The 12,144-nt window shown below is 46.2% G+C and overlaps 1 protein-coding gene across 1 annotated transcript in view; it reads right to left on the reverse strand.

Moving 5' to 3' along the window:
- The window catches only part of LOC134071714 (CRACD-like protein), an 11,997-nt gene extending 630 nt beyond the window's left edge, over positions 1 to 11,367 (reverse strand). The window contains exons 1-7 of the mRNA XM_062528549.1: positions 11,129 to 11,367; positions 4,333 to 4,394; positions 3,637 to 3,793; positions 3,045 to 3,180; positions 2,115 to 2,279; positions 1,452 to 1,505; positions 337 to 501 (exon numbers count right to left, since the gene is read on the reverse strand). Of these exons, the coding sequence (XP_062384533.1) occupies positions 337 to 501; positions 1,452 to 1,505; positions 2,115 to 2,279; positions 3,045 to 3,180; positions 3,637 to 3,793; positions 4,333 to 4,378 (723 nt within the window). The 5' untranslated portion in view covers positions 4,379 to 4,394; positions 11,129 to 11,367. The remainder of the gene's footprint in view (positions 1 to 336; positions 502 to 1,451; positions 1,506 to 2,114; positions 2,280 to 3,044; positions 3,181 to 3,636; positions 3,794 to 4,332; positions 4,395 to 11,128) is intronic.
- Between the last annotated feature and the right edge of the window lie 777 nt (positions 11,368 to 12,144).

The following is a 12,144-nucleotide window of genomic DNA, read 5'->3' on the forward strand; positions in this document are numbered from 1 at the left end:
GATGCCCTGGTGTGCATTTCTAGTTGATGTTACACTGGCCTCTGGGTACAGAGATGTGTCATAGGTTTGAAGCAAACATCACTCCCTGACAAACATCACTCCCTGACAAACATCACTCTCATGGTCAAACATCACTCTCATGGTCAAACATCACTCCCCAACAAACATCACTCCCCGACAAACATCACTCCCAGACAAACATCACTCTCTTGGTCAAACATCACTCCTTAACAAACATACTGTACAGCACAGGATTGTACTGTATGATCTTACAGAAGTGGGCACAGGATTGTACTGTATCTAACAGAAGAGGGATTGTACAGTATTGTATCTTACAGAAGGCATCTTCTTTGCTTTGTTGGAGGGTCTCTGGTTTCTCGGTTTGACGGCCAGCTTGTGGCGTGCGGCTGACGTGTCCAGGCTGCTGGAGAACTGAGCTGGACTGCTGAAGTCCGGAGGAGGGGACGGGGACAGAGGCCTGGACGAGGGCTGAGAGGACATCTGAGGAACAGACGAGGAACAGGACAATTACTACAGACAACACAGAGGAGGAACAGGACAATGAAATACTACAGACAGGCACAGAGGAGGAACAGGACAATGAAATACTACAGACAACACAGACGAGGAACAGGACAATGAAATACTACAGAAATGACCACAGCAAAGCAGGTTACACCCTGCTGAAAAAAACAGCCTGACCAGCTAAAGGTGGTTTGCTGGTTGACCAGCTTGTTAACCAGCTTATTTGACCACCCTTTGATGGTTAACCAGCTAGACCAGCAAAACTCTCGCGAAAACACACCTTCAGCTGGTTTACCCAGCTTATGATGGTAATTCAGCTGGTTTTGATTGTCGTACCACCTTAAGCTGGTCATTTTAGTTGGTGTTGCTGGTCTACATTGCTGGTTTTTACTGGCCACGCCAGCTTATGTTGGTTATTCTAGAAAACCAGCTTGACCATCTTTGTCAAGCTTGACAGGCTGGTCACCAGCATGACCATCTTAAACCAGTTGTATCCCAAACGACAGGCTGGTCACACCAGCAAGACCAGCTTCCTCAGATGGTCACGCCAGCATGTCTAGCTGGTGGCCTAACCAGCTACACCAGCAAAGACCAGCAATAATAACTGTGTTTTGGGCAAAGACCAGCAAAGACCAGCTAAAACCAGCTACCAACCTAAGCTGGTTTCTTGCTGTTTTTTTCAGCAGGGCAGTCATTTGGAAGTGTAATGTCAGAGTTGACAGAAGCATTACAGTGAGCACTTAAGCAAGTGAGTGACTGTGGATCATATACAGGCAATGAAAAGCCAAACACACACACACAGGACACAACAATATCATATTCATATCACACCACATCTCGTCTGATGACCACAGAGTGGACACACACACACACACACACACACACACACACACATCTCGTCTGATGACCACAGAGTGGACAGTCACCTGCTCATCCTCTTCACTGCCCGTTCCAGCCAGGCTGAGCGAGCTGTGATTCCTCTGCGCGTCCGGGAGAGACAGGACACACAGACACACACACAGACACACACACACACACACACACACACAGGACACACGGGGCAGAGAGACACATGGATCAGAGTTACCTCACAAGCTTATCAGCTCCAGACAAATCCACTGTTATTGTCCTCATTGACTGCGTTTACATGCACTTTAGTGTCCCGGTTATGAGGCTCATCCTGGTTTTGATCATATTCAGGATATGGTGTTCACATGAACTCAGAGAAACCCGGTTATTAATATCCCTGCATATATTAATACTAATATTCTGGTTAGCAACAATAAAGTTCTATTAGCACTCGCCTGAGAAACCGGGATAAGGTGTATACATGGAACAAGGTGAATACATGGAACAGTATCCGTTATTTTTCGGAGTACTCCATCTAACATAGGCAGTGTACTAAAAACCGGGATACGGGCTTATGCAGGGTTCTGAAATTGGGATATAATGTTTACATGCGCAAATACAAAACTGTGATACTTCAAAATCCCGATAATAACAGGGCTACTAACGTGCATGTAAACGTCACGGTTTGCAACGTCAACGTCAAACAGTCATTGTTTCCTGGACATGTGTAAATCCTACACCTTATAGGACGAGGTGTGTCGTTCTCCATCTTGGAAGGAGATTTCCGGCGGGCTCTGTGGCAGGCCGTCGTCGTCCGAGGTGGCCCCCCCCCAGTCCTCCTGCCGCTTGCTGGGGATCCGCAGGGGGGGGGGGCCCAGGTGCAGGTTCTGCTGCTGCAGCTTCATCTGTCAAGGCAGGTCCAATATGAGATATGAGGCATTCGGACACACTTACACAATACAGTACAGTACAGTACACTAACACAGTGCACACTTAAACAACACAATACAGTACAGTACACTAACACAGGGCACACTTAAACAACACAATACAGTACAGTACACTAACACAGTGCACACTTAGACAACACAATACAGTACAGTACACTAACACAGTGCACACTTAGACAACACAATACAGTACAGTACACTAACACAGTGCACACTTAAACAACACAATACAGTACAGTACACTAACACAGTGCACACTTAGACAACACAATACAGTACAGTACACTAACACAGTGCACACTTAAACAACACAATACAGTACAGTACACTAACACAGTGCACACTTAAACAACACAATACAGTACAGTACACTAACACAGGGCACACTTAAACAACACAATACAGTACAGTACACTAACACAGGGCATGTGTTCTTAATACAGCCTAGGTGTGTTTATAACTGGCAAATAAACTGTACGGATATAATAGAATATATACAGTATAAGTATATGTAAGGATATATAAATATACAGTAAGTCGCTTTGGACAGTGCCATACACACACCATACCATACCATAGCACATACCGTAGCATAGACACAAACATAAGCATAAAGGAATAAAGACAGGAAAATGGTATGATGTGTGTGATGGTGTCATCTGCTCGGTTCAACTTCAGATTGCAGCTGTGCTCACCCTGGCCAGTGCTGTTCTGACTGACCTGTAAGGCTTTGATCTTGCTGTGGACATTGTCCTGTGACAGGACGCGAGTCGGCTCCGAGGAGCTCTGAGCCTGGTCAGCCAAGAAGATGCTGTCATGGGACAAGGCCCTGGAGCTTAGTGTCCCTTTGGGGTAGCTGTAGATCAAACACAACATACAGTAATAGGCCTGTGATGCTGACTTGGCTTGGCTTTGTATCAACTCTTTGAATGAGGCATTTCATAAGATTACATGGACATAGTCTAAGCAATTGCTAGAAAATAAATTTGTTTGATTATTCTGTGTGAAGCATCAATCTTTATATTACATTACATTTGGCTGACACTTTTTGGCCAAAGAGACTATCAATCACATTGGTATCTTTGGTAAGGATATTAGATGTCAAATGTAAAATTAGATGAATATACACATACAGGACAACATTAAAAGTAGACGTGGAAATACTTTGCTTCTAGCCATAACATCTACAGGTCCTGCTCCTTAATGTCACTCTAGCTGAATATATCTTGAACAAGTCTGACGGTCACGTCATATTCCCGTCGGTAAACAGGCCTAAAATAGCTCCAGGGTTGGACAGGTGACGCAGTCTTACGGAGAATCCTCCTCGGAGTCGTAGCCTCCCCTGGCAGCCTCGGGCGCCGTGACGTCGCTGGCGGACTGGCTGGGCTTCATCACGCCGTCTGTGTCCTTCCTCTTCAGTCTCCCGAACAGGCGCGACTTGAGCGCTTTGAACCGGGACTTCTTCCGCCCTGAGGAGAACAAGACACCTCTACTCAGCAGCTGATGTGTAGCCATGGTGACCCAATATGCTTTATGGCGTTCTTATCTGCAGGCAACGCTGAAAACCGCACTCTCAAGCACTAGCTGTGTTGGTACGTCTTTATCGGGGCATGTGTTCAGTAACCGCATGCATCTGGGCCCTACAAACCATCATCAGTGTAAGGTAAGGTAAGGTAAGGGAAGGGAAGGTAAGGGAAGGGAAGGTAAGGGAAGGTAAGGTAAGGGAAGGTAAGGTAACTTGTATGGTACCCAAGGGGCGATTTGGATGCAGGTAAAAAGAGAGTAGGCTGCTTACACACATATAGACAACATTAATGACATTGACAGAAAACAAGAAAACATTGACATAACAGTGGCAACAGTGCTCCAGATATAGAGACATGGTTAAGTCTTAAAATTCAAATTCAGGGGATAAAATACGGAATAAAAATCATCAGCGTGGTGTGTATGTGAGAGCAGAGAGCAGAGTTCAGAGAGCAGAGTTCAGAGGTCAGAGGTCATCGCTCACCTGGGACGTCCTCCCCGCCGCGCTCCGCCTCTGTGCTTCTGTACATGGTGTCACTGGGAAATCTGGACATTGAGACGCAAAGTAACAAACATGCATTACATACACATTACAACAAATATATTACATACAGATTACATGCATATTACAAACATTACACACATATTACAACAAATATATACATGTTACAAACATTACATACATATTAAATATTACAACAAATACATATTAAATTATGTTGCTTTAAGACATAAAGTGTACTGGTCACTTTTGGACTGGCAGTTATTGAGACATTTAGTTTGCTGCTTCATTTTCTCTCAGAGATAACCTGCTCATACAGGCACGATGAGTTAGTGATACACACAGAACCAAACACTGCAGCAGTGAGACAAGCTATGACTGAGTAATCAGATGTGCACAAAGCATTTGATCCTCCTCAACAATCACACACATGTTTAACAAATGCAAACGTTAACTGCTGTTCTAAAGACACTTCAACCAATGGCTGACATGATATATTTCTATGAATAAAATAATGTTGTTTGTCTTGTTAAAATTAATTTATAACATTTCTATTCTCATCGAACCTTACCTGTTACTCTCTCTCTCTCTTCCAGTGTAACTAACCACTCAGATCTTCTATTTTCATCACAACATTGTGTCCATTGAGTCCAACTAAGAGCATTATCTCTTCTCTCTCTCTCTCTCTCTCTCTCTCTCTCTCTCTCTCTCTCTGACGAGACTGGACCCAAATGACAGGGCCTCTTCATTGACTTTGGCACAGAAGGAAGGCCTGGTTGCCTAGCAGTCTCCGAGCTGACGTGATGTGTGACATTAAATAGCCAGGAGACGGGCTGTCTGGATGCAACTTCCTCTCTAAATCCCTCTGGACACACACCAGAACACACACACAGCAGAACACACACACCAGGACACACACACCAGAACACACACACCAGGACACACACACAAGAACATAAAGCTCTCGTCCAGCGTTCCAACTGACCATTACTCTCTAGGATACCACTCTCCCCTCTAGGACACACACCAGAACACACACCAGAACACACACCAGGGCATAATGCTATCGTCCAGCGTTCCAACTGACCATTACTCTCTAGTCTAGGATACCACTCTCTCCTCTAGGACACACACTCAAAGCAGCGGTAAAGGGCAGCTGGACTCACTGATCCACACTACTGCAGAGTGTGTGTGTGTGTGCGTGTGTGTGTGAGAGAGAGAGAGAGAGAGAGTGTGTGTGTGTGTGTGTGTGTGTGTGTGTGTGTGTGTGTGTGTGTGTAGTGTGAGAGTGTGTGTATGTGTGTGTGTGTGTGTGTGTAGTGTGAGAGTGTGTGTGTGTGTGTGTGTGTAGTGTGAGAGTGTGTGTGTGTGTGTGTATGTGTGAGTCGGGGAGAGGACATCTGATATAGCGGAGCCTGAAACAATACCACACAATGGGGCTTTTGTCTCCAAAAGAGCAGGCCGGGTTCTTCTCTGAGCACTCAGGTAGCTGGACTGGATATGGGTCTATGGCCTGGCAGCTCCGCACACACACACCTTACACCTGACTTAGTTCTGCACTCACACACACCTTACACCTGACTTAGTTCTGCACTCACACACACACACCTTACACCTGACTTAGTTCTACACTCACACACACCTTACACCTGACTTAGTTCTGCACTCACACACACACACCTTACACCTGGTTTAGTTCTGCGCTCACACACACCTTACACCTGACTTAGTTCTGCGCTCACACACAGACAGTGTCACCCCTACACCTGATTTATGAGGTCATTAGTGTCCCCTCGTCCCACAGCGTAAGGTTCATAAGGGGATCCCCACAGCGTAAGGGGATCCTCGCAGCTCACACATCCTGCTGCGCTGGACAAGGACATTTTACAGTGACGGAGCTGAGACGTGTTGTGTGGGAGAGCTGAGAGATGCTCGTGAGCTGAGACGTGTTGTGTGGGAGAGCTGACGCTCGTGATCTGAGACGTGTTGTTTGGGAGAGCTGACGCTCGTGATCTGAGACGTGTTGTGTGGGAGAGCTGAGAGATGCTCGTGAGCTGAGACGTGTTGTGTGGGAGAGCTGAGAGATGCTCGTGAGTTGAGACGTGTTGTTAAGGAGAGCTCAGAGACGCTCGTGAGACGTGTTGTGTGGGATAGCTCAGAGACGCTCGTGATCTGAGACGTGTTGTTTGGGATAGCTCAGAGACGCTCGTGATCTGAGACGTGTTGTGTGGGATAGCTCAGAGACGCTCGTGATCTGAGACGTGTTGTTTGGGATAGCTCAGAGACGCTCGTGATCTGAGACGTGTTGTTTGGGATAGCTCAGAGACGCTCGTGTTACCATGTTGTAAGTCAGCCAAATGTAATGTAATGTAATGTAATGTAATGTAATGAAATGTAATGTAATGAAATGTAATGTAATGTAATGAGACGTGTTGTTTGGGAGAGCTGAGAGGTTGTGCGGTCCGGTGAGACTGGAAGCAGCTTCCTGTGTTCTGGCCCCAGAGGTGTAGCGTCACCTGTGGTTCCAGCTGAAAGGCCTCTACCTGCCCGCCCTGACCCCGAGTCCCTGAGCACCTGGTGGCGTCATCTTTTTCCACCTGCACCAGGTGATGCCAGAGAAAACACACCAGACACACACACAGAGAGGAGCTGCACACACACACACACACACACACACACACACACACAGCTGCTCTAACAACAAGCTACTGTAGGGTCATTGTGGTCAGTCTAGTCAGCCTGGGGTCATTATGGTCTGCCTAGGGTCATGTACGCGGTCATCATCTGCAAATAGGCTGTCGCTAGACCAGAGTGTCTCTTTAAGATTCATGTGCAGTCAGGTCCTGCCTTATGAGCCGGGTGAAGGGAGCTCCACGCTGCTGGAATCACTTTGTTATTTAATGTCCTGCAGTCAGGTCCTGTCTTATGAGCCGGGGTGAAGGGAGCTCCACGCTGCTGGAATGACTTTGCTATTTAATGTCCAGCTGGTCCGGCACAGCTGTTTTAACACAGACTGACCACACTGTCTATGCACCAGACAGGACAACAGGAGAGGTGTGCGTGCCCCTATGCACCAGACAGGACAACAGGAGAGGTGTGTGTGCCCCTATGCACCAGACAGGACAACAGGAGAGGTGTGCGTGCCTCTATGCACCAGACAGGACAACAGGAGAGGTGTGCGTGCCCCGGCCGTTCGGAGATCCCACGCTCGCTTTGTCCGTCTGGGCATCTGTGATTACTGTTCTGCGTCCACTCAGGCTTTTGTGCAGGTGCACGCAGGCCTATAAAGTGGCCAGTGTTGACACAGGGCACAGCACAAAGCAGCACAAAGCAATAAACCCACCTGAACGCTTGGCCACAGCTGAGAACACTGCGTGTGTGTGTGTGTGTGTACTAATGAGTCTGTGTGTGGGTCTGTGTGTGTGTGCTTGTATGTGTGTGTTAGAGAGTATTTGTGTGTGTGTGTGTGTGTGTGTGTGTGTGTGTGTGTGTGTGTACAGTATGTGAGTGTTAAAGAGTATGTGCGTGTTTCAGTGTGTCTGTGTGTTTCAGTGTGTGTGTGTGTGTGTGTGTGTACTATTTGAGGCAGTTGGCTTTATCACTTTTTCTTTTTTCTCCATTCAGCGTGAACCCAAACACCAGCTGGCTAGTTCCCAGGTTGAGCTGTGTAGCATCCCAAAATACACCCAAACACACCCAAACACACCCACACACACACACACACACACACACACACCCAAACAGCGTGTAATCCTCCTCCGACGAGCCATTCCCAAAACAACTCACAGGCCTGAGTTCCAGAACTCCGATATGTCTAGGGAGTGAGAGAAGACTGTATTTAAGTTGAAATAAGTCACCTAGGTGACCGGAGAGTTTACGGCTGTGTGTGTGTTTGTGTGTGTGTGTGTGTGGGTGGGTGTGTGACCCTTCGTTAAGTTCAGGTTTCAGATGCAAATCTCACAAGTGCTCTCCAACACTAGTCCCCACTGTATACACAGCCTTTGTACTTCCCTCTGTCTCACTTTCACACTCTCTCTCTCTCACACACAGACACACACACACACACACACACACACACACACACACACACACACACACACACACATTCACACGCACACACACACACACACACACACACACAGACACACACAGACACACACACACGCACACACACACACACACACACACTCTCAGACATATCATACGCTGCTCCAACAACACAGGTGTTTGCAATCAGGGGCTGAGAAAATGAGCAGAGGTAATGATACCGATCAGACGAGTTCAAACAGAAAACCTTTATCTATTCATTTATATTTATTTAGAGACACACACTGGCACACACACTTTATATTATATAAGCCATACACCTGCTGATGTGCAGCTACTAGCTCTTATGGGACCACATGCCCTAATGCCTAGAGAGTCGGTCCCACTGGTCACTCTGGCTCTCCCCATCTAGTCAGCGCTGAGACAGGACACACACACACACACACACACACACACATGGGAATGCAGAGAAGCTCTGACCGCACCGCTCCGAAATCTCTCAGCTATATGAGTTAGCCATGCATGCCCACTGACCTGCTATAGGGTTTACTCCTAAATCTATCAGCTATATGAGTTAGCCATGCATGCCCACTGACCTGCTGTAGGGTTTACTCCTAAATCTATCAGCTACAGTATACAGTATGAGTTAGCCATGCATACCCAGTGCCCACTGGCCTGCTGTAGTTGTTGGCCCAGCATGTCTGCCTAAGCTTGTTGTTGTCTAAGCTAAGCTCTAAATTAGAAACAATAAATAGCAGGGAAATTAAATTAACCAACCAGGCAATGGCTTCCCCAAGAGAGGTCTGGATCACTAGGGAAGAAATGCACGCACATATTACAGTGCAATCTGCAATCTGTCATGTATCTATGACATTCTTCTAATTTCCTGGGTTGAGGACGGTTGCTATTCGTGTTGATTATTCAGTGGAAAGCGTTTCACTGGTTCAGTGGTCACAGAGGTGAATAGTGGTCAAAGCCAATGCTGTCATGCTGAAGTACAAAAAAAAAACACCCCGTGTCAAAAACTGCTGGCTGGTGACATGAGGGGTCAAGCTATGGACGTGGTGAATCCCCTACATGTGTCCTGCTGTCCACTGCCTCCTAGCAACAACGCCCGCACACACAGATATCCGCATAACAAACGATTACGTGAGCAATAAAGCTATCCGTTTATGAGACTTGCTACTACTGGAGTTCTATTTTTATATGATCCCTGTCACATTATAAATTCTTTCCAACGCACATTTTCATCATTTGAGAGACGCATGACCAATCAGTGGCCTGTTTCATGCCAAAGATGTCTGAGAACAGACGGTGGCCATTCAAGTGTTGCATATCAGACACTTTTGTAAGAGCAAGAACAGCACGTCCAGCACTGTTACAGCAATACCAGCTCCACGCACTTGTCTGTGTACACAAGCACTTTTCCTAAGTAGCCTATTGGCTCCCCTGTGATATTCCTCCATATCTGTTGACTTGATATCTTAAAATAAACAGGAGAGTTAGTGACACCTCCATCATGAAAGACTCTTTAAACATTAACGGTGAGACAGAAGAGGGTTCTGCCCCAAGAGAAACCTGCTCGATCATTAACAGCCTTTAACGGAGCGGGCCGCTCTGGGTTTCGTTCTCGAGCGCGCTGTCTGTGTGTGACCTTTGGACTGCGTTATCTCCTCAAGACTCTCCTGCACGGCTCCCACCCTCCAGGACAAAACAATCCACCCCAGCTGTCTCGTAACTCAACCTACTCAGATCCTCAGCGACTCACACGTTGCTCACAAAACTCACTCACAGCTCCAGATCTTGCACCCTTAGCATGACTCACTGTCCACCTACAGTGACCATGACACCAGGGTGGGACCGATGAGACAAATCCCTGCAGTAAGATTCAGATCCAAATTCAGATATGTGTATCTACTACCCTGACTCACCTCCAGCAGTCATCTAAATTCCATCTCCCTCCCCACCATGTGCAAATACAGAACGCAGATATGAGGCTTGCACTTCTCAAGAGTCACAGACCTCATTCATTAAGAACCAAAGCTAAAAACAAAAAAAAAAACAGGGAAAAAGGATCCTTTATAAAACCAGACAGATCTGAGAACCTCTCCATCTGAGAATGTCCCACTTTATTTCAGCCACAGCAGGAGGAGTAAAGGACAGCATCTGTGAACTCATAGGTCAACTGCTGGTCCTGGAACAGACCGTTCCATCCTTTTCCATAACATAATGTACAGAAACACCCACCTATAGAATAGGCCACCTTTAGTGTGTCTGACTTTTGTGTCGGTCGGTGTCTACCTTTTGTGACTGTGCGTCATGGACTCATGGCACAGAATACCAATCCACGTAACAGGTGTTATGTGCACTGAGTTAATGCAGACACAGTAGTTACTGTAATGCAGACGAATTATAACATTCAAATGACTACTTCATTACTAAATTACTAAGTGTAAACTTATCCAATGCTATTCATCAGAACTGCACAGAACAAAAATGCGCTCAACACTATGTTGGAGGGGTAGGCTAGCCCAGTTAACGCAATGAAATGTGTTACACACATAGCCATTTCTGAATTAACACACCACCAGGGATATCATGTCAGTTCGAGCTCAGTTTTACCTTGCCAACTCCAAGCACAGTGTATATGTTCGGGATTTGCAGAAAAGCTATTGATGGCTCACTTACGCAACTGGCGTGTGGACCGAGAAAGAGACGGCACGGAGCTCACCTGTCTATGGAAGAACGATGTCCTCATCGACCATGAAATCTGTTGAATATCCACTACTGTATGCCGGATAGACAACTGTGCATTTCTTACTGTATGTTCTTGACGTGTGGAGTTGTCCTTTGATTTGCTTCAAAGCTACTCATTCAGAATCCTGCGCCGCATTCTCGGTCGAAGCCCTGAGGCTGCGTAGACGGACCTCCTCCAACTCGTGAGAAGAGCACACCTTTCCTAAACTCAGCCGGACCTCCTCATGTTAGCCGCCTCGCCTGCTGCATGATGTGATGAAGACGTCAGCCTCTAATCGAATCAAATAATGTAGAACAGTCAGATCAGGGACAGTATGATCAGACGGCCGACGTGTTCTTGACCAATTTACGCATCATTGTGTTATGAAAATAAAATAGATAAGTAATGGATAGGCCTATTAGCTTGTAAACGGACACACTTACTGTACAGCATAGCCTACAGGCGTTATGTGATAGTGTCCACCGCGGTCCCTTTCATTCAGGACTGTATACAACACAAACGTTATGTAATCGCGTCGGTATCCAACAAATCCGCTTGAAGGTCGGCGTAAGGAAGGACGTTAATGCCTTTCCAAAGCATCTTACCGTAGTATCCTACGGTTCACACGCGAATTAAAGATCACGAATCAGCCAAGTTCACAATGCACTGAATGAAGAGCTAAGAAAAGGGTTTGGTGGTGAGGATTTAGCTTCTGATTCCACTCACCCTACATCCACCTTTGACTCCTGTCACATCTCCCTACCGCTACTTTAGTCTTTTAACACTACTTTGCAAGTTTGCATTTACCTGACCTATACCCTGATAACAACAATAATAATATTAATAATGTAGTTATTTATTATTATTCTAATTATTATAATTGTTTAAATCTTGAAACAGAGGAACAACATGGGTTTTGCACCATAATATAGAAGAACACTATTTGTCATTCCCTCAGAGTTACATCATAAGTCCAAAAGCAGTTTAATATTCTGACTACTAAAATGTCT

The sequence above is a fragment of the Sardina pilchardus genome, chromosome 23 (assembly GCF_963854185.1).
Source record: "Sardina pilchardus chromosome 23, fSarPil1.1, whole genome shotgun sequence".
Classification (NCBI taxonomy): domain Eukaryota; kingdom Metazoa; phylum Chordata; class Actinopteri; order Clupeiformes; family Clupeidae; genus Sardina; species Sardina pilchardus.